General features: G+C 46.0%; 1 protein-coding gene across 2 annotated transcripts in view; it reads left to right on the plus strand.

The window, feature by feature from the left end:
• LOC106611252 (coiled-coil domain-containing protein 85C-A-like) overlaps positions 1-27,548 on the plus strand; it is an 84,337-nt gene that overhangs the window by 51,023 nt on the left and 5,766 nt on the right. Inside the window, exons 2-3 of one of the 2 annotated variants that reach the window (XM_045723610.1) lie at positions 4,104-4,174; positions 9,884-10,557. In XM_045723610.1, coding sequence (XP_045579566.1) covers positions 4,104-4,174; positions 9,884-10,045 — 233 coding nt within the window. In that variant the 3' untranslated portion in view covers positions 10,046-10,557. Of the gene's footprint in view, positions 1-4,103; positions 4,175-9,883; positions 10,558-27,548 lie in introns of those variants that run through there. The other variant, XM_014211269.2, reaches the window with a different exon arrangement.

The following is a 27,548-nucleotide window of genomic DNA, read 5'->3' on the forward strand; positions in this document are numbered from 1 at the left end:
TACCCACTGGCCCATCTGTAGGGTTTAACCCCTGGTTACCCACTGGCCCGAGGTCTATCTGTAGGGTTTAATCCCTGGTTACCCACTGGCCCGAGGTCTATCTGTAGGGTTTAACCCCTGGTTACCCACTGGCCCGAGGTCTATCTGTAGGGTTTAACCCCTGGTTACCCACTGGCCCGAGGTCTATCTGTAGGGTTTAACCCCTGGTTACCCACTGGCCCGAGGTCTATCTGTAGGGTTTAACCCCTGGTTACCCACTGGCCCGAGGTCTATCTGTAGGGTTTAACTCCTGGTTACCCACTGGCCCGAGGTCTATCTGTAGGGTTTAACCCCTGGTTACCCACTGGCCCGAGGTCTATCTGTAGGGTTTAACCCCTGGTTACCCACTGGCCCGAGGTCTATCTGTAGGGTTTAACCCCTGGTTACCCACTGGCCCGAGGTCTATATGTAGGGTTTAACTCCTGGTTACCCACTGGCCCGAGGTCTATCTGTAGGGTTTAACTCCTGGTTACCCACTGGCCCGAGGTCTATCTGTAGGGTTTAACCCCTGGTTACCCACTGGCCCGAGGTCTATCTGTAGGGTTTAACCCCTGGTTACCCACTGGCCCGAGGTCTATCTGTAGGGTTTAACTCCTGGTTACCCACTGGCCCGAGGTCTATCTGTAGGGTTTAATCCCTGGTTACCCAGTGACCCGAGGTCTATCTGTAGGGTTTAACCCCTGGTTACCCACTGGCCCGAGGTCTATCTGTAGGGTTTAATCCCTGGTTACCCACTGGCCCGAGGTCTATCTGTAGGGTTTAACCCCTGGTTACCCACTGGCCCGAGGTCTATCTGTAGGGTTTAATCCCTGGTTACCCACTGGCCCGAGGTCTATCTGTAGGGTTTAACCCCTGGTTACCCACTGGCCCGAGGTCTATCTGTAGGGTTTAACCCCTGGTTACCCACTGGCCCGAGGTCTATCTGTAGGGTTTAACCCCTGGTTACCCACTGGCCCGAGGTCTATCTGTAGGGTTTAATCCCTGGTTACCCACTGGCCCGAGGTCTATCTGTAGGGTTTAACTCCTGGTTACCCACTGGCCCGAGGTCTATCTGTAGGGTTTAACTCCTGGTTACCCACTGGCCCATCTGTAGGGTTTAATCCCTGGTTACCCACTGGCCCGAGGTCTATCTGTAGGGTTTAACTCCTGGTTACCCACTGGCCCGAGGTCTATCTGTAGGGTTTAATCCCTGGTTACCCACTGGCCCGAGGTCTATCTGTAGGGTTTAATCCCTGGTTACCCACTGGCCCGAGGTCTATCTGTAGGGTTTAACTCCTGGTTACCCACTGGCCCGAGGTCTATCTGTAGGGTTTAACCCCTGGTTACCCACTGGCCCGAGGTCTATCTGTAGGGTTTAACCCCTGGTTACCCACTGGCCCGAGGTCTATCTGTAGGGTTTAACCCCTGGTTACCCACTGGCCCGAGGTCTATCTGTAGGGTTTAACCCCTGGTTACCCAGTGGCCCATCTGTAGTGTTTATAACCCCTTGTTACCCCTGCTAGCCAGCCTGTCTGAAGTTATCGACTTTGGAGTTAGCTGCAGGGTACCGGACAGGTCAGCTGACCAGAGCAGTTCTACTGTAGTTAGATTAGAGGGTCACAAAAGGGCAAAGAGGCTTACAGGAGTCTCTCTCTCTCTCTCTCTCTCCCCTCCCTCCCTCGCATTAAGGAATACAGTGTGAGGCCAGGTTGCTTATGGAAACTTGTATCTACTCCACCTATGCTAGTTGGCTATGCTAGTTGTCATAGTAACGATGGGTGTGTGCACAGTGGTGTAGGCTGATTGGTGGTGGTGCTCCTGCTTCCTATCACTCAGAAGTTATGTAGCAAGGTAAGGCGACAACAATGTCTGCCATGGACGTTTCCTAGTTACTTTGAATGTTCAAAACATAGTGTTAGAACACTGTGAACAGAGTAGCTAGCAAGCAACAAGATATCAAATTACATGTGCTTTTTGTCTGTTTAGACAATGAAAAATAACAGATTCTAATAGGATATGCATTTTTTTATTTGAGTCACTTCAGGCTGCCAATGTGAACAAGGCTTTACTGGCCCAAAACGCTTAACCGCTAGGCTACCTGCGGCCTTTATCGTGCACTAATGTTGACCGGGACCCATAGGGCTCTGTTCAAAAGCAGTGCACTGTATAGGGAATGGGGTGCCATTTGGGACTCAACCCTTGTCCAGCAACAACGTAAAGTGGGTTTTTGTGATTTACTAGTCATAAGGGCAGAGGTTATATGGTACATGAGATGAACTCTGGCTTGTGTCACAGCCTTCACATCTTTATGTCTACCAGCTAGACTATTAGTCTCCTTGGCATTGGTTCCACTGTCTAGTCCCCATCTCTTTCTTTCTCTCTGTCTCATTCCTTCAGAGGGAGATATGGAGGAACAGGTGTGTTCCTTTGTATGGCAGAGAGATCCCCTCTTACTAAGTTTCAGTCATCAGTCATCACTATGGTCATCACACACCTCTACAGGGCCTCCCCTCTCATTAAGGTAACTACTGAGACGGAGGATAGATCATGCTTATGCAGAGGGAGAGAGAGAGAGAGACAAAGAGAGAGAGAGAGACAAAGAGAGAGAGAGACAACGAGAGAGAGAGAGAGAGACAAAGAGAGAGAGAGACAACGAGAGAGAGAGAGACAAAGAGAGAGAGAGAGACAAAGAGAGAGAGAGACAACGAGAGAGAGAGAGACAAAGAGAGAGATAGAGAGAGAGAGAGAGAGAGAGAGAGAGAGAGAGAGAAAGAGACAAAGAGAGAGAGAGAGACAAAGAGAGAGAGAGACAATGAGAGAGAGAGAGACAAAGAGAGAGAGAGAGAGAGACAAAGAGAGAGAGAGAGAGACAAAGAGAGAGAGAGAGAGAGAGAGAGAGACAAAAGAGAGAGAGAGAGACAAAGAGACAAAGAGAGTGAGAGAGAGACAAAGAGAGAGAGAGAGACAGAGAGAGAGAGAGAGACAGAGTGAGAGAGAGACAGAGTGAGAGAGAGACAAAGAGAGAGAGAGACAAAGAGAGAGAGAGAGAGAGACAACGAGAGAGACAAAGAGAGAGAGAGAGAGAGACAACGAGAGAGACAAAGAGAGAGAGAGACAGACAGACAGACAGACAGACAGACAGACAGACAGACAGACAGACAGACAGACAGACAGACAGACAGACAGACAGACAGACAGACAGAGAATGAGAGAGAGAGAACAGAGAGGGAGAGAGAGAACAGAGCGGGAAAGAGAGAACAGAGAGAGAACAGAGAGAGAGATAGAGAGAGAACAGAGAGAGAGAGAGAGAACAGAGAGAGAGAGAGATAGAACAGAGAGAGAGAGAGAACAGAGAGAGAGAGAACAGAGAGAGATAGAGAGAGATAGAACAGAGAGAGAACAGAGCGAGAGAGAACAGAGAGAGAGAGGTGTGTAGGGCCTAATAATTACTGCCATTGCTGATACAGTCCATTTAAATAATGAAAACCAAGACGTTTTCGTGCCACTGAAGAATTCCAGAATTCCAGTGCTTTGGTTGATGTATTGGATATAGATCTCTCTAAAGGAAATAGTTGTGCAATTCAGGCTTGAGTGTTGGGTATCAGCAGTTTACAGGAGAAAAAAAGACAGCAATGTTGGTCTTAGTGGAGCTCTAACACAACATAATCCCCATGGAAGAGTCAACAATAGAACTGGTGGGGGATTAAGGCTGAGAGGACTGCTGAGCGTCACACAAACAGAGGGACCCAGAGCCCAACTCAGAATACATCAAACACAACCTAATTGGTATTAACAGAGACTGGAGGGAAACTGTGGGCACACATGGGTCTTGGTCTATTCAACTCCATTGTTTCAGAGCCGGAATGGACACCTGGATTTAACAGAGGCTGCGTCCCAAATGGAATCCTGTTCTCTATTTAGTGTACTACTTTTGACCAAAGCCCTATTAAAAGTAGTGCACTTTAAAGGGGATATAGTGCCATTTGGAAGACAGACACTGTCATTGATATGAGACAGGCCTTGGATCAGTGGGACTGACTGACATTCTTTTCCATGATATTTTCTCTGCCTCTTTATTCTTCCAGGTAACTACATCAGGCAACTGGAGACCAAGGTCTGCATCCTGGAGGATGACAACAAGCAGCTGCAATCACAGGTAAAACTCTCAGCTACTGTATGTTACCATGGTGAAAACTATCACCACTCTGTTTTTCAATTTCCACTCTCTCTTAATGTCTCCCATTCTCACTTTCTCAAACCTAAACTCTCTCTTAATGTCTCCCATTCTCACTTTCTCAAACCTAAACTCTCTCTTAATGTCTCCCATTCTCACTTTCTCAAACCTAAACTCTCTCTTAATGTCTCCCATTCTCACTTTCTCAAACCTAAACTCTCTCTTAATGTCTCCCATTCTCACTTTCTCAAACCTAAACTCTCTCTTAATGTCTCCCATTCTCACTTTCTCAAACCTAAACTCTCTCTTAATGTCTCCCATTCTCACTTTCTCAAACCTAAACTCTCTCTTAATGTCTCCCATTCTCACTTTCTCAAACCTAAACTCTCTCTTAATGTCTCCCATTCTCACTTTCTCAAACCTAAACTCTCTCTTAATGTCTCCCATTCTCACTTTCTCAAACCTAAACTCTCTCTTAATGTCTCCCATTCTCACTTTCTCAAACCTAAACTCTCTCTTAATGTCTCCCATTCTCACTTTCTCAAAAACCTAAACTCTCTCTTAATGTCTCCCATTCTCACTTTCTCAAACCTAAACTCTCTCTTAATGTCTCCCATTCTCACTTTCTCAAACCTAAACTCTCTCTTAATGTCTCCCATTCTCACTTTCTCAAAAACCTAAACTCTCTCTTAATGTCTCCCATTCTCACTTTCTCAAACCTAAACTCTCTCTTAATGTCTCCCATTCTCACTTTCTCAAAAACCTAAACTCTCTCTTAATGTCTCCCATTCTCACTTTCTCAAACCTAAACTCTCTCTTAATGTCTCCCATTCTCACTTTCTCAAACCTAAACTCTCTCGTGGGAGAGGCAGAGAAGGCAGTAGTGACGAGAGTGTCATTTTCAAAGTATAAACAGACAATGAGAGAGATGTAGTGGGAGCTAATAGAGATAGCTAAATATTGGCAAGTAATCGGGTACACAGAGGAGATGGAGAGATACAGAGAGGGAGGGAGAGAGAGAGAGGGAAGGAGGGAGTGAGAGGGAGAGAGAGAGAGGGGAGGGGAGGGAGAGAGGAAGGGAGAGAGGAAGGGAGAGAGAGAGGGAGGGGAGGGAGGGAGAGAGGAAGGGAGAGAGGAAGGGAGAGAGGGAGAGAGAGAGAGAGGAGAGGGAGGGAGGGAGGAAGGGAGAGAGGAAGGGAGAGAGGGAGAGAGAGAGGGGAGGGAGAGAGGGAGGGAGGAAGGAAGGGAGAGAGGAAGGGAGAGAGAGAGGGAGAGAGAGAGAGAGAGAGAGAGAGAGCTTGTTTCTACCTGCTGGGATGATATGGTTAAGTGAATAATTCAGCTCCACAGTGAAAGTGGACTTCAATAATGGATTGGGATAAATGATGGGAGAGCAGGAGAACTCACTCATGGGATGAATGTTTCATTGCTTCTCATTGTCATTCTGTCTGGGGTCTGATTTCACATGAAAGGAATCCGTGAGGAGCAACAACAAGAACACATGCACACACACATTTGTACTATCTCTACTCTCTACTAGGAGATCTTAGAACACATACACACAGGTTCACACACATTTACTCACACATGAATACACACACATACACACTAAAGTACATACCCGAGAGAGATGGATACTACAGGGAAGAGAGTGCACTCAGAGTAGTAAAGAGTTTTAGTAATATTGTAACGACCAGAGGGAGCATCATTAGGACATCAGGTAGAGGTGAATAGAATATTTATGTGTCCCAAATGCCACCCTCTTGGTTACTGTGGCAAACAATTCCCTCTTCGGACCACTGGTGAAATCCCCTCACAATGATCTCTAACTGTGTTTTTAATACACAATGAAATGAAACACAGACTACCCCTTGCTAATCAGGAGACTCTCTGGTATGTTGTGGTGGACTGTCGTTACATACGCTTCATGGGAACCTGGTGAAAATGAAGGTTGTAGCACAGAGTTTCTAACCCCAGAGGTGCAATATCACGAGACTTCCGGAAATGTTTGCGAAACCGACCAGGCCGGGGTTTGGGGTTTGAGAAGTCAATGAAAGAAGTGAAAAATTCTTCCTTAGTTGTTAATTTTCTTGAAATTTAAAGGCACAAGCTAGATTTGAGCCAACATCTTAAGTAGTTGAACTAGTTATTAGTCCAACCTCATGAAAGTGACAAACTGACACATTTTCATTTCAACTTTATATGGAAGGAGTGCCTTTGATTTGATGGCCTGCACATGCGCAGTTCGGCGAGAGACGACTGTTAGAACCGTGTTTCTACGCATGAGCTTAGCTAGCCAATGTCGCCATGACATCGCCTACAAGTGTGAACGAGGATTTCTATTGGAGAAGCAGTTTCTGCCTATCTTCATACTGTACTGTCTTTGGTTGTAATGTGGCTAGCCACTGGATGGCTCTGAATGCAGTCAGCATGCAGCCAAAGTTACTAACCACTTTTGGAGCTAATTAATGCTCTCAAATCGTATCCTGATGTCGACTGCAAATGAGAGTTGAATTCATAACGTGGCTAACTTAGCTAGATACAGTACATTTAGAAGAAACAAGTTATATTAACTGGCTAGCTAGCTAGTGTTAGCAATAGGGATGCACAATATATCGGTGAACATATCGGAATTGGATGATATTAGCTAAAAATTCCAACATCGGTATCGGCCCGATGTCTAGTTTAACGCCGTTGTTAAAAACCGTTGTCAAAGCTGCCGTCCATTCCTTTATAACGTAGGTACATGATGTAATGACGCCACATAAAATTTGGCGCTACACGCGCAACACAGCATTCCTCACCTAGCCCACAATGTCTGCTGTGTGGATCGAGCAGTCAACAAGTTGAGCAGTCATTTGAAAGAGTAAGAACATTTCAGCGAGACAACTCAAAGGTGAAATCCATTAAAGCCAAGATAATGGAATTCATTGCCCTTGACAATTAACCGTTCTCTGTCTTGGGTGATGTTGGCTTTCGCCGACTGGTCGAGCACCGGTACACACTACCAAGTGCGCTATTTTTCAGACGTTACCCTACCAGAGTTACACAGTAATAGCGTCATTGCTATTAGCTTCACGACATACATACTATGGAACAACGTTTGGGTCTTTGCGTGTCAAAAAAGATACAGTAGCACTGTCAAAGCTGTACAAAAAAGTCTGCAAACAAGCGAACACCGGCCACGAACGATGTGTTTACAATACCGCGTTGGTAATAAAACATCATTTGTTCGACCGCAACTTCTGGGGTACCTAGCTAGCACCAATACAACCAGCCTGAAAACAATGACCAGTAGAAACTGCAGTAATTTTCATTATTCTAAGCAATGATTTAGGAATCCTTGTGAGTAAGTATTAGCTAGGTTGCCACTTATTTTTCGCCTATTGAAATTGGACTTCAATTCATGAAAATAAATAGCTAGCCAGCTACTTAACCCTGTTGCCCAAAGCTAACGTTATAAGCAGCCAGCTAGCTTCATCTGGCTAGTGAGGCTTGACCGGACCAGGTTATGTGTTGTGAAGCTAGCCACAATAAGGATTAGGCACATTCGTGGAGTTTGCGGTTTGCCTTCAAAATAAAAGTATGTCATTGACAGTGATACAAATGAATACAAATAGTGGAATTATTCCATACTTTTATTTTGAAGGCTAACCGCAAAGTCCACTATTGTGGCTAGTCCTTATTGTGGCTAGCTTCTCATAGATGGGTCTGACCACCATTAATCAAATAAGAACTGTTTTATAAATTAGGGGTTATTTTAGATGATGACACCTAGATTATGTTGTTTTGCTATGTTCTTGGGGAAGAACATTGTTTGTATCCATGAGCTAGTTAGCTTTTTTTTATGACCAGCACTGTAGGTGCGCGAGACAACTTTACCAGCATCATAGCATACGTATCGATGAATCGTTGTGACATATGAAATACGAGTGATAGTGTAATCAATGTGTAATAACTACATACAAAATGTATGAACGAGTTAAATTATTATGTGATGTGCAGTCATTTTCAGGTCCTGATTGGTCAACAAGCTTACTTGACACATCAAATAGTGTTATTTGACACATGTATCTTTTTTTGACACGCAAAGACCCAAACGGGGTTCCATAGAAATCCTGGTTGAGAATGAAACGACTGAACAAATGAACAACGACACAGCAAGTAAGATAAAGAATTAGGTTTCGATTATGTTTTACTGGTAAGGGGGACATACGTAAATGCCAACAAAATAACTTTTTGGTCAGTGTGGTGTGTGTAACCTTTATTTAACTAGGCAAGTCAGTTAAGAACAAATTCTTAATTACATTGAAGTCCCAGACGACGCTGGGCCAATTGTGCGCCGCCCTATGGGACTCCCAATCACGGCCGGATGTGATACAGCCTGGATTCGAACCAGGGACTGTAGTGACACCTCTTGCACTGAGATACGGTGCCTAAGTCTGCTGCGTCCATGTGTGTGTGTTAACTATTTAACTGTACTAGAATGCTTAAAAGGCCGCTAACATTTTAAATATCGGTTATCAGTATCGTGTTTTTTAGCAAGGAAAATATTGGATATCGGGCATATCGGTGCATCACTAGTTAGCAATGTTGGGTGGTCAATATGACTGAGAGCTAACCAGCTGAGCCAGCAAACAATGTAACAAAATTATAATTTCAGGCTCTGTATTTTAAGAATCACAGAAGCAAGTACCCCTGGTGCACTGTTAAATTATTTAGCCATTTAAACAATTACTTTTGGGATGAAAACTCTGTTTTTGTAATTCCCTGAATGGCTGTGATGAGTTTCGAAAGTGACCTGGTCCGAGGTGTTGGACTCTAAATAGGGAATAGGGTGTCATTTGGGTCACAGATATGAGTGTCCTATTGATGTAGACATTTCTCCACACATACAGCTCTGTGATTACATAATACACATACTGCTGTCATAAGAGACTTCACTACGAAGATTTGTTGCTGAACAACCAACCCGTCTATGGAGATAGTACTGTCATCCCACTGAACCTAACCCATAACACCAATCAGAACAGCTGTTCTTTAACTCACAGGGGTGTCATCACAGTGACCCTACTGCCCTGCCCTGCCCTGCCCGCGCGCACACACACACACACACACACACACACACACACACACACACACACACACACACACACACACACACACACACACACACACACACACACACACACACACAGCCACACACACACACACACACACACACACACACACACACACACACAGCACTCTGTAAAAAGAGGACAATCATCTTAAAAGCCTGGTATACAGTTGTATCCAAGGGCGCAGTTTGTGTTTTTCTATCTATCTACCCTTATGTTTTCTCTCTGTTATTGCCTTGTTAAACACAGATTGTTGACATTTTTAAAGGCAGCTAACCAAAGTCACAGTGTCCTGATGCAGAGGGATGCCATTTATTGTATCCCAGGCAGGAGGATACAAAACACATGCTGTCCATTTTCAGCGATACGATAGATAAGGTATAAATGAACTGAACTGACAACTGCTGTCTTACAAGGTGTTCTAAAATGGCCTATTGACAATCTTGAGCATCAAACCTCTCAACTTCTGTGCTGAAGCTCCTCTCTCTTGTACAGATATCAGCAGCACATTTTCTCCTCTTGGACTTCTGTGTCCACTGTCTACTCCTCTTAGTCTGCCTCTCTCTCTCAGCAGACTAAAAGTGGTGATCTGAAGAGTCTGAGGAAGGGTTTCTACCACTCTGAGTCTCAGCTCTCACAGTACCAGCAAGACACACTGCAGAATGTACGTACAGTATGGCGCCAAACCACTCCCTCTCCCTGCACTGACCACTCTGTTTGGCTCTGTGGATAAATCCTAGCTACCAGAAAACCCTATCTGTTTTGAGCCGATTTGCAGTATATTTGAATTGAACAACAATTAGAGGTTGCTGCGGTAACGGTCACCGTAGCAGTGGTCACCGAAGCAGAGGTCTTTGTGGAAGCAGCATTGTTGTTTTATGTTCTCACTCCGGCTGATAAGGGTCAAGGTCAGGGGTCATGATCTGTCAGGAAAGATCAAAGCCAACAGGGAAAAGACACACATGGAGGACACATTCAGAGGGAGAGAGAAAGAGAGTTCTGAAAGCTCAGACATTTGGAAGGCATTACCTGATTCTCACAGAGTCACACAGGGTTGAAACCAGTCCGCAGATTTCTATCCCTCCATCGGTACTTTCTTCCTCTTATTGCGGCCTTAACTCATTTGAAGTGCTTTAAGAGTTTCCCTCGCTGACCTCAGGATCACTTCACAGTCTTGCTTTGAACTGGACTTTCAAACACTTTCAAACCTTCTCCAGCTCCTCCACATTTAAAAGGTGTACGATCCCACTTTCCAATATCAAATCAAATTAAATGTTATTGGTCACATACACATGGTTAGTAGATGTTAATGCGAGAGTAGCGAAATGCATTCCTCCTGACAAAGCTGGTGTAACTGAGTCAGGTTTGTAGGCCTCCTTGCTCTTACACACTTTTTCAGTTCTGGCCACAGATTTTCTATAGGATTGAGGTCAAGGCTTTGTGATGGCCACTCCAATACCTTAACTTTGTTGTCCTTAAGCCATTTTGCCACAACTTTAGAAGTATACTTGGGATCATTGTCCATTTGGAAGACCCATTTGCGACCAAGCTTTAACTTTCTGACTGACGTCTTGAGATGTTGCTTCAATATATCCACATAAATTCCCTCCCTCATGATGCCATCTATTTTGTGAAGTGCACCAGTCCCTCCTGCAGCAAAGCACCCCCACAACATGATGCTGCCACCCCCGTGCTTCACGGTTAGGATGGTGTTCTTCGGCTTGCAAGCCTCCCCCTTTTTCCTCCAAACACAACGATGGTCATTATGGCCAAACAGTTCTATTTTTGTTTCATCAGACCAGAGGACATTTGTCCAAAATGTACGATCTTTGTCCACATGTGCAGTTGCAAACCGTAGTTTGGCTTTTTTATGACGGTTTTGGAGCAGTGGCTTCTTCCTTGCTGAGCGGCCTTTCAGGTTATGTTGATATAGGACTCGTTTTACTGTGGATATAGATAGTTTTGTACCCGTTTCCTCCAGCATCTTCACAAGGTCTTCTGCTGTTGTTCTGGGATTAATTTGCACCAAAGTACGTTCATCTCTAGGAGACAGAACCCGTCTCCTTCCTGAGCGGTATGACGGCTGCATGGTCCAATGGTGTTTATACTTGCGTACTATTGTTTGTACAGATGAATGTGGTACCTTCAGGCGTTTGGAAATTGCTCCCAAGGATGAACCAGACTTCTTTTCTGAGGTCTTTTGATGTTGAGGTTCTTTTGATTTTCCCATGATGTCAAGCAAAGAGGCACTGAGTTTGAAGGTAGGCCTTGAAATACATCCACAGGTACACCTCCAATTGACTCAAATTTTGTCAATTAGCCTACCAGAAGCTTCTAAAGCCATGACATAATTTTCTTGAATTTTCCAAGCTGTTTAAAGGCACAGTCAACTTAGTGTATGTAAACTTCTGACCCACTGGAATTGTGATATAGTGAATTATAAGTGAAATAATGTCTGTAAACAATTGTTGGAAAAATGACTTGTGTCATGCACAAAGTAGATGTCCTAACCGACTTGCCAAAACTATATTTTGTTAACAAGTTATTTGTGGAGTGGTTGAAAAACGAGTTTTAATGTCTCCAACCTAAGTGTATGTAAACTTCCGACTTCAACTGTATGAGATGAGTAATGTAGGATATGTAAACATTATATAAAGTGGCATTGTTTAAAGTGACTAGTGATACATTTATAAAATGTGGCTAGAGATTTGAGTCAGTAGTTGGCAGCAGCCTCTCTGTGTTAGTGATGGCTGTTTAACAGTGTGATGGCCTTGAGATAGCTGTTTTTCAGTCTCTCAGTCCCAGCTTTAATGCACTTGTACTGACCTCGCCTTCTGGATGATAGCGGGGTGAACAGGCAGTGGCTCGGGTGGTTGTTGTCCTTGATGATCTTTTTGGCCTTCCTGTGACATCGGGTGCTGTAGGTGTCCTGGAGGGCAGAAAGAAAAAAAAAATGTATGAAATGTATGCATTCACTACTGTAAGTCGCTCTGGATAAGAGCGTCTGCTAAATGACTAAAATGTAAATGTAAATGTAGTTTGCCCCCGGTGATGCGTTGTGCAGACAGCACTACCCTCTGGAGAGCATTGCGGTTGAGGGCAGTGCAGTTGCCGTACCAGGCGGTGATACAGCCCGACAGGATGCTCTCAATTGTGCATCTGTAAAAGTTTGTGAGGGTTTTAGGTGACAAGCCAAATTTCTTCAGCCTCTTGAGGTTGAAGAGGCGCTGTACGCAGCCAGGGAGGCTGTCTGGGCCGGCAGCCTTGCGAGGGTTAACATGTTTAAATGTTTTACTCACGTCAGCCACGGAGAAGGAGAGCCCACAGTCTTTGGTAGCGTGCCGTGTCGGTGGCACTGTATTGTCCTCAAAGCACGCAAAGAAGTTGTTTAATTTGTCTGGGAGCAAGATGTCGATGTCCGTGACAGGGCTGGTTTTCTTTTTGTAATCCGTGATTGTCTGTAGACCCTGCCACATATGTCTCGTGTTTGAGCCGTTGAATTACGACTCTACTTTGTCTCTGTACTGACGCTTTGCTTATTTGATTGCCTTGCAGAGGGAATAACTACACTGTTTGTATTCGGTCATGTTTCCAGTCGCCTTGCCATGATTAAATGCGGTGGTTCACACTTTCAGTTTTGCGCAAATGCTGCCATCAATCCACGGTTTCTGGTTAGGGAAGGTTTTAATAGTCACAGTGGGTACAACATCTCCAATGCACTTCCTAATAAACTCACTCACCGAGTCAGGGTATACGTCAATGTTATTGTCTGAGGCTACCCGGAACATATCCCAGTCCACGTGATCGACGCAATCTTGACGTGTGGAATCCGATTGGTCAGACCTGCGTTGGATAGACCTAGGCTCTGGCACTTCCTGATTTAGTTTCTGCCTATATGAGGGGAGCAACAAGATGGGTTCATGGTCAGATTTGCCGAAGGGTGGGCGGGGGAGGGCCTTGTATTCATTGCGGAAGTTAGAGTGGCAGTGGTCCAGCACAATCAATGTGCTGGTAGAATTTAGGTAGCCTTGTTCTCAAATGAGCTTTTTTTTTTTAAATCCCCAGCTACAATAAATGCAGCCTCAGGATATGTGGTTTCCAGTTTACATAGAGTCCAGTGAAGTTCTTTCAGGGCCATCGAGGTATCTGTTTGGGGGGGTAAACTATAATCGAAAATAATTATTTTTGGTAGATCATGCAGTCGGCATTTGATTGTAAGGAATTCTAGGTCAGGTGAACAAAAGGACTCGAGTTCCTGTATGTTGTTATGATTACACCATGAGTCGTTAATCATGAGGCATACACCCCCGCCATTCTTCTTACCAGAGAGATATTTGTTTCTGTCGGCGAGACTCATGAAAAAACTCAGTGGCTGTACCAACTCTGACAACATATCCCGAGTGAGCCATGTTTCCATGAAACAGAGAATGTTACAATCTCTGATGTCTCTCTGGAAGGCAACTCGTGCCCTAATTTCGTCCACCTTGTTGTCTAGAGACTGGACATTGGCGAGTAATATGCTCGGAAGCGGTGGATGGGGTGCTCACCTTCTAAGTCTGACCAGGAGGCCCTCCGTCTGCCTCTCCTGCGGCAACAACGTTGTTTTGGGTCGGCCTCTGGGATTAGATCCAATGTCCAGGGTGGGGTTCCGAACAAAGGATTCGCTTCGGGAAAGTCGTATTCCTGGTCGTAATGTTGGTAAGTTGACGTTGTTCTTATATCCAATAGTTCTTCCCGGCTGTATGTAATAACACTTAAGATTTTCTGGCCTAACTATGTAACAAAAAAATACAAATTACTGCATTGTTTCCTAAGGACTTGAAGCGAGGCGACCATCTCTGTCGGCGCCATCTTGCAATATTGAATGTCAGTCTCCAGTAATATGCACCTTTACTCCAGCCCTGCCTCTGCTCTGCCTCTTCCACATTCCACCCTGAGAGTTAAGAGACAATAACCTCAGGTCTTTAACCTCTCTAGGGGGTGTGGGACGGTAGCGTCCCACCTGGCCAACATCCAGTGAAATTGCAGAGCGCCAAATTCAAAAAAAGAAATACTCATTATAAAAATTCATAAAACATACAAGTGTTATACATCGGTTTAAATATTAACTTCTTGTTAATCCAACCACGGTGTCAGATTTCAAAAAGGCTTTACGGCGAAAGCATACCATGCGATTATCTGAGAACAGCGCCCAGCAGACAAATCATTACAAACAGTTACCAGCCAAGTAGAGGAGTTACACAAGTCAGAAATAGTGATAAAATTAATCACTTACCTTTGATGATCTTCGTATGGTTGCACTCACAAGACTCCCATTTACTCAATAAATGTTTGTTTTGTTTGATAAAGTCCCTCTTTATATCTAAAAAATGTTTTGTTCGCGCGTTTTGTTCAGTAATCCACAGGCTCAAAGGCAGTCACAACAGACAGACGAAAAATCCGAAAAGTATCAGTAAAGTTCGTAGAAACATGTCAAACGATGTTTATAATCAATCCTCAGGTTGTTTTTAGTCATCATAATCAATAACATTTCAACCAGACAAAAACTTTGTCAATATAAAAGGAAAACAAGAAAGGCGTGCTCTTGGTCGCGCGCATGAAAACCCTCGGGGACACTGAATGGTCCACTCATTCAAAGTGGTCTTACTCCCTCATTTTTCAGAATACAAGCCTGAAACAATTTCTAAAGACTGTTGACATCTAGTGGAAGCCATAGGAAGTGCAATTTGAGTCCTAAGTCAATGGATACTCTAATGTCATTCAATAGAAAACTACAAAAATAAAAAAATCCCACTTCCTGGATGGATTTTTCTCAGGGTTTCCCCTGCCATATCAGTTCTGTTATACTCACAGACATTATTTTACCAATTTTGGAAACTTTAGTGTTTTCTATCCAAATCTACCATTATATGCATATCCTAGCTACTGGGCCTGAGTAGCAGGCAGTTTACTTTGGGCACGCTTTTCATCCGGCGGTGAAAATAGTGCCCCCTACCCTAATGAAGTTAATGTAAACACTGCTCAGACTTTACCCAATAACCCAGAGTAATAAAGTAGACCTTACAACAGCAATACATCATGTTAACCCTAACTTCCACCCCTCATTCTGTTTATCTAGCTTTGATTCTATCAGGAATCAAGGTAAGACCCAAGTGCAGAATGTGTGAAGTAACAATGTTTTTTGTAACCACAGGGGCATTGAAACGACAGGTCAAGGCAGGCAGGGGTCAATAATCCAAAGTAGGAGCAAAGGTACAGGACGGCAGGCAGGCTCAGGAACAGACAGAGTTCAGTAATCCAGAGGTGGAGCAAAGGTACAGGATGGCAAGCAGGGTCAGAGATGGGCAGAGTAGTCAGGCGGACGGGTACAGGGTCAGGACAGGCAAGGGTCAAAAACCAGGAGGACAAGAAAAAGAGAGGCTGGGAAAAGACTGGAGGTGACAGGACGAATGCTGGTAAGCTTGACAAACAAGACGACGCACAGACAGACAGAAAACACAGGCATTTGGTATTTGGTATTTTATTAGGATCCCCATTAGCTGTTGCAAAAGCAGCAGCTACTCTTCCTGAGGTCAACACAAAATATGAAACATAATACAGAATGACATAATACAGAACATCAATAAACAAGAACAGCTCACGGACAGAACAAGATACATTTTCAAAAAGGCACACAAAGCCTACATATCAATGCCTAGACACAAACTATCTAGGTCAAATAGGGGAGAGGCATTGTGCCGCGAGATGTTGTTTTATCTGTTTTTTTAAACCAGGTTTGCTGTTTATTTGAGCAATATGAGATGGAAGGAAGTTCCATGCAATAAGGGCTCTATATAATACTGTACGTTTTCTTGAATTTGTTCTGGATTTGGGGACTATGAAAAGACCCCTGGTGGCATGTCTGGTGGGATAAGTGTGCGTGTCAGAGCTGTGTGTAAGTTGACTGTCACGGCTCCTCCTCTGCAGTGCAGGGGCGGTTCCTCCTGCAGGCACAGGAGGGTTGTTAGTGATTGGAGCTGGTGTGATTGGAGCCACCTGGGCTCAGGGTATTTAACAAACTGCTCCACTAACCTCTCTGTCTCCTTGCTTCGCTTGCTCTCTCCCTGCTCCTCCAGGTATGATCCTGTTTTGTTTGTTCCTTTGTTGATGTATTTAGTTTCCACTCAGTCATGTTTACACACACATATTCACGCATCCATGCACCCTACATACACCCTATATTATGACATTTCCACACCTCATTCCTTTTCCTTTGTTTAGAGTTAATAGTTTTGTTTTATAATAAAGAACTTTTTGAATTGGCCTATACCGGTTGTTGATGTCCTCTCATTTTTGCCACAGGCTATGAGCCGGCCTGTGATAATTTGGGATTTTCAACACAATGTTTCTTATAAAAAGAAGTGATGCATTCAGTCTCTCCTCAACACTTAGCCAATAGAAACTGGCATGCATAGTATTAATATTAGCCCTCTGATTACAATTAAGAGCAAAATGTGCCGCCATGTTCTGGGCCAGCTGCAGCTTAACTAGGTCTTTCCTTGCAGCACTGGACCACATGACTGGACAATAATCAAGATTAGACAAAACTGTGGTGTCAAAAAAGCAGAGCATCTCTTTATTATGGCTAGACCTCTCCCCATCTTTGCAACCACTGAATCTATATGTTTTGACCATGACAGTTTACAATGTAAGGTAACGCCAATTAATTTAGTCTCCTCAACTTGTTCAACAGCCACACAATTCATTACCAGATTCAGCTGAGGTCTAGCACTTAAGGAATGATTTGTACCAAATACAATGCTCTTAGTTTTAGAGATGTTCAGGGCCAGTTTATTACTGGTCACCCATTCCAAAACAGACTGCAACTCTTTGTTAAGGCTTTCAGTGACTTCATTAGCTGTGGTTGCTGATGCGTATATGGTTGAATCATCAGCATACATGCTTTGTTTAATGCCAGTGGTAGGTCATTGGTAAAAATAGAAAAGAGTAGAGGGCCTAGAGAGCTGCCCTGCGGTAGACCACACTTTACATGTTTGACATTAGAGACGCTTCCATTAAAGAAAACCCTTTGAGTTCTATTAGATTGCCATATCGTGGATTCAGAGCTGAGGTTGAAAAGCCATAGCGCTTAAGTTTTTTCGATACCCAGAGGATAAGTGGGGAAGATGGGCAACACCTGGAGGCGGTGAGCACAAGGACAGGGAAAACAGATCAGTGTGTGACAGATTCTCTAGCCAAGCCTTAGAGCTGGAGACTGAAGCTGAAGACTCTCTTTCTCTCTCAAGTCAATTAAATGGTCTTTCTCTCTCAAAGTGAAATAAACAATAAAACATGAACAGTAAACATTACACTCACAAAAGTTCCAAACAAATTAAGACATTTCAAATGTCATATTGTCTATATAGGGTGTTGTAACGATGTGCAAATAGTTAAAGTACAAAAGAGAAAATAAATAAACTGTCTTCCCCCTCTATCTCTCTTTATTCCTCTCTCTATGTCTCTCTCTGTCTCTCTCCTTTATAGCCAAGAGATTTCACCTGTCTCTCTGTTGCTTCCATGTTTAACCAGAGGTCGTCCCTTAAAGACCACTAATTAAATTAGCATCCCTCCTTACAGAAGGGCAAAGACGCCCTCTGCTCTCTCCTTCTCTTTCATCCCCCTCTTCAGCTCTCACCTTGGGGACGTCATTGTCCTCATTCTTAATCCCTCTTCTTCCTTCTTATCCTCTTCCTCCATCATCCTTTCCTCTCCATCCCCTCCTCACACTCCTTCCTCCAGCAGTAATGCAGAGAGGGGGAGAGAGAGGACAAGAGGGAGAGGAGAAGAGGGGGGAGGAAGAGAAGGGATAGAGCAGAGGAGGCTGTGAAGGAGAGGAGAGAAGTGAGGATGGAAGGAAGAGACTGAAGGAGAGGAGAGAGAGAGCAGAGACAAAGAGGGGAGAGGCGAGAAGAGAGAGCAGAGAGAGGAGAGGAAAGAGGCGAGGAGAGAGCAGAGAGAGGAGAGGAGACAGAGAGCATAGACAGAGAGCAGAGACAGAGGGAGGAGAGGAGAGAGAGCAGAGAGAGCAGAAAGAGGAGAGAGAGCAGAGAAGAGAGCACTCTTGTTTAGCTAATCAGAACTCTGATTGGTCCTGCTAAAAAACCTTTGGAGTCATCATGGTAACCACTCTGGTAAAAAAAATAAGAGTGTGGCGTGTGCAAAAAGTGTGTGTGAGTGTGTGTCTGTTCTGGAATGAAATATAGACCGACTTTAGACTCTTGTCCTGATTAGCATGGCTTTGAACTTCAACTTCAAACACAGGAGGTGACGCTTTGAATAATGCATCATATCTCTCTCTCAATTCAATTTAAGGGGGTGTATTGGCATGGGAAACATATGTTTAAATTGCCAAATCAAGTAAAATAATAAACAAAAGTGAAATAAACAAAAAATGAACAGTAAACATTACACTCCAAAATAATAAAGACATTTCAAATGCCATATTATGTCTATATACAATGTTGTAATGATGTGCAAATAGTTAAAGTACAAAAGGGAAAATAAATCTGAGTGAAATGTGTCTCTAATATGGTCATACATTTGGCAAGAGGTTAGTAAGTGCAACTCAGTTTCCACCTCATTTTGTGGGCAGTGTGCACGTAGCCTGTCTTCTCTTGAGAGCCAGGTGTACTCTCAGGTGTACTCACTCCATGTGTACTCTCTGGTGTACTCTCAGGTGTACTCTCTGGTGTACTCTCAGGTGTACTCTCTGGTGTACTCTCTGGTGTACTCTCTCCACGTGTACTCTCTCCACGTGTACTTTCTGTTCAGGGCCAAATAGCATTCTAGTTTGCTCAGTTTTTTTGTTAATTCTTTCTAATGTGTCAAGTAATTATCTTTTTATTTTCTCATGATTTGGTTGGATCTAATTGTATTGCTGTCCTTGGGCTCTGTGGGGTCTGTTTGTATTTGTGAACATAGCCCCAGGACCAGCTTGCTTAGGGGACTCTTCTCCAAGTTCATCTCTCTGTAGGTGATGGCTTTGTTATGGAAGGTTTGGGAATCGCTTCCTTTTAGGTGGTTGTAGAATTTAACGGCTCTTTTCTGGATTTTGATAATTAGCCTAATTCTGCTCTGCATGCAGAGGATTGTTTTTGCCGAATTCTGCATGCAGAGTCTCCATTTGGTGTTTGTCCCATTTTGTGAATTTTTGGTTCAGACCTCACAACCATAAAGGCAATATAACTGATTCAAGTATTTTTTTTCAGATCCTAATTGGCATTGTCAAATTTTATTTTCCTTTTGATGGCATAGAAGGCCCTTCTTTACTTGTCTCAGATCGTTCAAAGCTTTGTGGAAGTTACCTGTGGTGCTGATGTTTAGGCCGAGGTGTATAGTTTTTGTGTGCTCTAGGGCAACTATGTGGAAACTAGATGGAATTTGTATTTGTGGTCCTGGCAACTGGACCTTTTTTGGAACACCATTATTTTTGTTTTACTGAGATTTACTGTCAGGGCCCAGGTCTGACAGAATCTGTGCAGAAGATCTAGGTGCTGCTGTAGGCCCTCCTTGGTTGGGGACAAAAGCACCAGATCATCAGCAAACAGTAGACATTTAACTTCAGATTCTAGTAGGGTGAGGCCGGATGCTGCAGACTGTTCTGGTGCCCTCACCAATTTGTTGATATATATGTTGAAGAGGGTGGGGCTTAAGCTGCATCCCTGTGTCACCCCACGGCCTTGTGGAAAGAAAAGTTTTATCCACACACTTGTTTGTGTACATGGATTTTTACACACATTTTATCCACACACTTGTTGTTTGTGTACATGGATTTTATAATGTTGTATGTTTTTCCCCCAACTCTACTTTCAGTCAATATGTATAGCAGACCCTCATGCCAAATTGAGTCAAAATATATTTTTTAAATCAACAATCGTTAGAAGATGTTGCCTTTGTTTTGGTTTGTTTGTTTGTCAATAAGGGTGTGCAAGGTGAATATGTGGTCTGTCATACGGTAATTTGGTAAAAAGCCAATTTGACATATGCTGAGTGCATTGTTTTCACTGAGGAAATGTACGAGTCTGCTGTTAATGATAATGCAGACGATTTTCCCAAGATTGCTGTTGACGCACATATCCCACGGTAGTTATTGGTGTCAAATTTGTCTCCACTTTTGTAGATTGGGGTGATAAGTCCTTGGTTCCAAATATTGGGGAAGATGCCAGAGCTAAGGATGATGTTAAAGAGTTTTAGTATAGCCAATTGGAATTTGTTGTCTGTATATTTTATCATTTCATTGAGGATACCATCAACACCACAGGCCTTTTTGGTTTGGAGGGTTTTTATTTTGCCTTGTAGTTTTATTTTGTCCTGTAGACTACCAGAATCTAGTGGGTTCTGGTAGTCTTTAATAGTTGATTCTAAGATTTGAATTTGATCATGTATATGTTTTTGCTGATGGTTCTTTGTTAAAGAGCCAAAAAGATTGGAGAAGTGCTTTACCCATACATCTCCATTTTGGATAGATAATTATTGTGTTGTTGTTTGTTTAGTCTTTTACAATTTTCCCAGAAGTGGTTAGAGTCTACAGATTCTTCAATTACATTGAGCTGATTTCTGTCATGCTGTTCCTTCTTTTTCCGTAGTGTATTTCTGGATTGTTTTAGTGATTCACCATAGTGAAGGCGTTCTGGGTCTCTATGTTTTTGGTTGGACAGTTTTCTCAATTTCTTTCTTAGGTTGTTACATTCTTCATCAAACCATTTGTCATTGTTGTTCATTTTCTTCGGGTTTTCTGTTTACATTTTTTAGATTAGATAGGGAAGGTGAAAGGTCAAATATATTGTTAACATTTTCTACTGCCAAATTTACACCTTCACTATTACAGTGGAACATTTTGTCCAGGAAGTTGTCAAAAAGGGATTGAATTTGTTGTTGCCTAATTGTTTTTTGGTAGGTTTCCACACTACATTCCTTCCATCTATAGCATTTCATAATATTACTCAGTTCCTTTGGCTTTGATGCCTCATGATTGAGTATTGCTCTGTTCAAGTAGACTGTGATTTTGCTGTGGTCTGATGGGAGTGTCAGTGGGCTGACTGTGAACACTCTGAGAGACTCTGGGTTGAGGCCAGCGATAAAGTAGTCTACAGTACTACTGCCAAGAGATGAGCTGTAGGTGTACCTACCATTAGAGTCCCCTAACATTGACTATGTACATACCCAGTGTGCAACAGAGCTGCAGGAGTTGTGACCTGTTTTTGTTGGTTATGTTGTCATAGTTGTGCCTAGGGGGCATATGAGGGAGGGAATGCTGTCACCTCCAGGCAGGTGTTTGTCCCTCTGTGCTGAGGGTGTCAGGTTCTTGTCCGGTTCTGGAATTGATTGATTTCCCCCCAACATACCCCCTCAGTCCCTTCCCTGTTTCACACCTGGTAGTTTGGTGGATGAGACTACTAGCTCTATGTAACCTAGAGGGCAACCAGTGGGTCCGTCTCCTCTATACCAAGATTCTTGTAAGATGGCTATGACAGTTCTTGATTTGTCTGTCCCGCTATGATGTCGATGTGGTCAGGGTCTGAGGACTGTTCTGCTGTGATGTAGGGTCTGGGGACTGTTCTGCTGTGATGTAGACATGGTCAGGGTCTGAGGACTGTTCTGCTGTGGTGTAGACGTGGTCAGGGTCTGAGGACTGTTCTGCTGTGATGTAGACGTGGTCAGGGTCTGAGGACTGTTCTGCTGTGATGTAGACATGGTCAGGGTCTGAGGACTGTTCTGCTGTGGTGTAGACGTGGTCAGGGTCTGGTGTGGACTGTTCTGCTGTGGTGTAGACATGGTCAGGGTCTGAGGACTGTTCTGCTGTGATGTAGATGTGGTCAGGGTCTGAGGACTGTTCTGCTGTGATGTAGATGTGGTCAGGGTCTGAGGACTGTTCTGCTGTGATGTAGACGTGGTCAGGGTCTGAGGACTGTTCTGCTGTGATGTAGACATGGTCAGGGTCTGAGGACTGTTCTGCTGTGATGTAGACATGGTCAGGGTCTGAGGACTGTTCTGCTGTGATGTAGACGTGGTCAGGGTCTGAGGACTGTTCTGCTGTGGTGTAGACGTGGTCAGGGTCTGTGAGGACTGTTCTGCTGTGATGTAGACATGGTCAGGGTCTGAGGACTGTTCTGCTGTGATGTAGATGTGGTCAGGGTCTGAGGACTGTTCTGCTGTGATGTAGATGTGGTCAGGGTCTGAGGACTGTTCTGCTGTGATGTAGATGTGGTCAGGGTCTGAGGACTGTTCTGCTGTGATGTAGACATGGTCAGGGTCTGAGGACTGTTCTGCTGTGATGTAGACATGGTCAGGGTCTGGGGTGGACTGTTCTGCTGTGATGTAGACATGGTCAGGGTCTGGTGGGGACTGTTCTGCTGTGATGTAGACATGGTCAGGGTCTGAGGACTGTTCTGTTGTGATGTAGATGTGGTCAGGGTCTGGGGACTGTTCTGCTGTGATGTGGTCAGGGTCTGAGGACTGTTCTGCTGTGATGTAGACGTGGTCAGGGTCTGAGGACTGTTCTGCTGTGATGTAGACATGGTCAGGGTCTGAGGACTGTTCTGCTGTGGTGTAGATGTGGTCAGGGTCTGAGGACTGTTCTGCTGTGATGTGGTCAGGGTCTGAGGACTGTTCTGCTGTGATGTGGTCAGGGTCTGGGGACTGTTCTGCTGTGATGTGGTCAGGGTCTGGGGACTGTTCTGCTGTGATGTGGTCAGGGTCTGAGGACTGTTCTGCTGTGATGTAGACGTGGTCAGGGTCTGAGGACTGTTCTGCTGTGATGTGGTCAGGGTCTGAGGACTGTTCTGCTGTGGTGTAGACGTGGTCAGGGTCTGGTGGGGACTGTTCTGCTGTGGTGTAGACATGGTCAGGGTCTGGTGGGGACTGTTCTGCTGTGATGTAGACATGGTCAGGGTCTGAGGACTGTTCTGCTGTGGTGTAGACGTGGTCAGGGTCTGAGGACTGTTCTGCTGTGATGTAGACGTGGTCAGGGTCTGAGGACTGTTCTGCTGTGATGTAGACGTGGTCAGGGTCTGAGGACTGTTCTGCTGTGATGTAGACGTGGTCAGGGTCTGAGGACTGTTCTGCTGTGATGTGGTCAGGGTCTGAGGACTGTTCTGCTGTGATGTAGACGTGGTCAGGGTCTGAGGACTGTTCTGCTGTGATGTAGACATGGTCAGGGTCTGGGGACTGTTCTGCTGTGATGTAGACGTGGTCAGGGTCTGAGGACTGTTCTGCTGTGATGTAGACGTGGTCAGGGTCTGAGGACTGTTCTGCTGTGATGTAGATGTGGTCAGGGTCTGAGGACTGTTCTGCTGTGGTGTAGACGTGGTCAGGGTCTGAGGACTGTTCTGCTGTGGTGTAGACGTGGTCAGGGTCTGAGGACTGTTCTGCTGTGATGTAGATGTGGTCAGGGTCTGAGGACTGTTCTGCTGTGGTGTAGACGTGGTCAGGGTCTGAGGACTGTTCTGTTGTGATGTAGATGTGGTCAGGGTCTGAGGACTGTTCTGCTGTGATGTAGACGTGGTCAGGGTCTGAGGACTGTTCTGCTGTGATGTGGTCAGGGTCTGGGGACTGTTCTGCTGTGATGTAGACATGGTCAGGGTCTGAGGACTGTTCTGCTGTGGTGTAGACATGGTCAGGGTCTGAGGACTGTTCTGCTGTGATGTAGACATGGTCAGGGTCTGAGGACTGTTCTGCTGTGATGTAGACATGGTCAGGGTCTGAGGACTGTTCTGCTGTGATGTAGACGTGGTCAGGGTCTGAGGACTGTTCTGCTGTGATGTAGATGTGGTCAGGGTCTGAGGACTGTTCTGCTGTGATGTAGACATGGTCAGGGTCTGAGGACTGTTCTGCTGTGATGTAGACATGGTCAGGGTCTGGGGTGGACTGTTCTGCTGTGATGTAGACATGGTCAGGGTCTGGTGGGGACTGTTCTGCTGTGATGTAGACATGGTCAGGGTCTGAGGACTGTTCTGCTGTGGTGTAGACATGGTGAGGGTCTGAGGACTGTTCTGCTGTGATGTAGACGTGGTCAGGGTCTGAGGACTGTTCTGTTGTGATGTAGATGTGGTCAGGGTCTGGGGACTGTTCTGCTGTGATGTGGTCAGGGTCTGAGGACTGTTCTGCTGTGATGTAGACGTGGTCAGGGTCTGAGGACTGTTCTGCTGTGATGTGGTCAGGGTCTGAGGACTGTTCTGCTGTGGTGTAGATGTGGTCAGGGTCTGAGGACTGTTCTGCTGTGATGTGGTCAGGGTCTGAGGACTGTTCTGCTGTGATGTGGTCAGGGTCTGGGGACTGTTCTGCTGTGATGTGGTCAGGGTCTGGGGACTGTTCTGCTGTGATGTGGTCAGGGTCTGAGGACTGTTCTGCTGTGATGTGGTCAGGGTCTGAGGACTGTTCTGCTGTGGTGTAGACGTGGTCAGGGTCTGAGGACTGTTCTGCTGTGGTGTAGACGTGGTCAGGGTCTGGTGGGGACTGTTCTGCTGTGGTGTAGACATGGTCAGGGTCTGGTGGGGACTGTTCTGCTGTGATGTAGACATGGTCAGGGTCTGAGGACTGTTCTGCTGTGGTGTAGACGTGGTCAGGGTCTGAGGACTGTTCTGCTGTGATGTAGACGTGGTCAGGGTCTGAGTACTGTTCTGCTGTGATGTAGACATGGTCAGGGTCTGAGGACTGTTCTGCTGTGATGTAGACGTGGTCAGGGTCTGAGGACTGTTCTGCTGTGATGTGGTCAGGGTCTGAGGACTGTTCTGCTGTGATGTAGACGTGGTCAGGGTCTGAGGACTGTTCTGCTGTGATGTAGACATGGTCAGGGTCTGGGGACTGTTCTGCTGTGATGTAGACGTGGTCAGGGTCTGAGGACTGTTCTGCTGTGATGTAGACGTGGTCAGGGTCTGAGGACTGTTCTGCTGTGATGTAGACGTGGTCAGGGTCTGAGGACTGTTCTGCTGTGATGTAGACGTGGTCAGGGTCTGAGGACTGTTCTGCTGTGATGTAGACGTGGTCAGGGTCTGGGGACTGTTCTGCTGTGATGTAGACGTGGTCAGGGTCTGAGGACTGTTCTGCTGTGGTGTAGACGTGGTCAGGGTCTGGGGACTGTTCTGCTGTGATGTAGACGTGGTCAGGGTCTGAGGACTGTTCTGCTGTGGTGTAGACGTGGTCAGGGTCTGAGGACTGTTCTGCTGTGATGTAGACGTGGTCAGGGTCTGAGGACTGTTCTGCTGTGATGTAGACGTGGTCAGGGTCGTGAGGACTGTTCTGCTGTGGTGTAGACGTGGTCAGGGTCTGAGGACTGTTCTGCTGTGATGTAGATGTGGTCAGGGTCTGAGGACTGTTCTGCTGTGATGTAGACATGGTCAGGGTCTGAGGACTGTTCTGCTGTGATGTAGACATGGTCAGGGTCTGGGGTGGACTGTTCTGTGGTGTAGACGTGGTCAGGGTCTGAGGACTGTTCTGTTGTGATGTAGATGTGGTCAGGGTCTGAGGACTGTTCTGCTGTGGTGTAGACGTGGTCAGGGTCTGAGGACTGTTCTGTTGTGATGTAGACGTGGTCAGGGTCTGAGGACTGTTCTGCTGTGGTGTCAATACTTTTTTCGGGAGCTGAGGTGGGCTGTTCTGTTGGCTTCTCTGCGGGGGTGGCCACCTCTCTAGAGGGTTGTTCTCTGTCACACGCCATCCCCCTCACCCTCTCCTCCAGCAGTCTGATCCTCTCCCTCCATCCCCCTCACCCTCTCCTCCAGCAGTCTGATCCTCTCCCTCCATCCCCCTCACCCTCTCCTCCAGCAGTCTGATCCTCTCCTCCATCCCCCTCACCCTCTCCTCCAGCAGTCTGATCCTCTCCTCCATCCCCCTCACCCTCTCCTCCAGCAGTCTGATCCTCTCCTCCATCCCCCTCACCCTCTCCTCCAGCAGTCTGATCCTCTCCTCCATCCCCCTCACCCTCTCCTCCAGCAGTCTGATTCTCTCCTCCATCCCCCTCACCCTCTCCTCCAGCAGTCTGATCCTCTCCTCCATCCCCCTCACCCTCTCCTCCAGCAGTCTGATCCTCTCCTCCATCCCCCTCACCCTCTCCTCCAGCAGTCTGATCCTCTCCTCCATCCCCCTCACCCTCTCCTCCAGCAGTCTGATCCTCTCCTCCATCCCCCTCACCCTCTCCTCCATCCCCCTCACCCTCTCCTCCAGCAGTCTGATCCTCGCCCTCCATCCCCCTCACCCTCTCCTCCAGCAGTCTGATCCTCTCCTCCATCCCCCTCACCCTCTCCTCCAGCAGTCTGATCCTCTCCTCCATCCCCCTCACCCTCTCCTCCAGCAGTCTGATCCTCTCCTCCATCCCCCTCACCCTCTCCTCCAGCAGTCTGATCCTCTCCTCCATCCCCCTCACCCTCTCCTCCAGCAGTCTGATCCTCTCCTCCATCCCCCTCACCCTCTCCTCCAGCAGTCTGATCCTCTCCTCCATCCCTGGGTCTGAGCTGGGTCTGAGCTGTATTGGGATAGGGATAACTAAGGGCTTGGACAGTGAGTGCTGGGACTGAGCTGTATTGGGGAGGTATAGGATAGAGCTAGGATAGTCAGGACTACCGCTCCGCTCCCTCAAAGACCTCTTTGTGCATCAGCTGTGACCAAGAGATGGAAAGACACAGGGGAGATGTAAACCCACCAGTATAGGACCAGGCTAGGATCAGGGGAGATGTAACCCCACCAGGGGAGGACCAGGCTAGGATCAGGGGAGATGTAACCCCACCAGGGGAGGACCAGGCTAGGATCAGGGGAGATGTAACCCCACCAGGGGAGGACCAGGCTAGGATCAGGGGAGATGTAACCCCACCAGGGGAGGACCAGGCTAGGATCAGGGGAGATGTAACCCCACCAGGGGAGGACCAGGCTAGGATCAGGGGAGATGTAACCCCACCAGGGGAGGACCAGGCTAGGATCAGGGGAGATGTAACCCCACCAGGGGAGGACCAGGCTAGGATCAGGGGAGATGTAACCCCACCAGGGGAGGACCAGGCTAGGATCAGGGGAGATGTAACCCCACCAGGGGAGGACCAGGCTAGGATCAGGGGAGATGTAACCCCACCAGGGGAGGACCAGGGCAGGACCTAGGATTAAAGCATTTCATCTCATTTCGGTGCGTGGGGTGGTGAACTATAGTACCCCAGAGAGAGAGGGGAGAGGGGGGATTAGCATGATGTTACAAACATGATTGGTGGGTGTGTGCA

Source organism: Salmo salar, chromosome ssa09, assembly GCF_905237065.1.
Source record: "Salmo salar chromosome ssa09, Ssal_v3.1, whole genome shotgun sequence".
NCBI classification, from domain to species: Eukaryota; Metazoa; Chordata; class Actinopteri; order Salmoniformes; family Salmonidae; genus Salmo; species Salmo salar.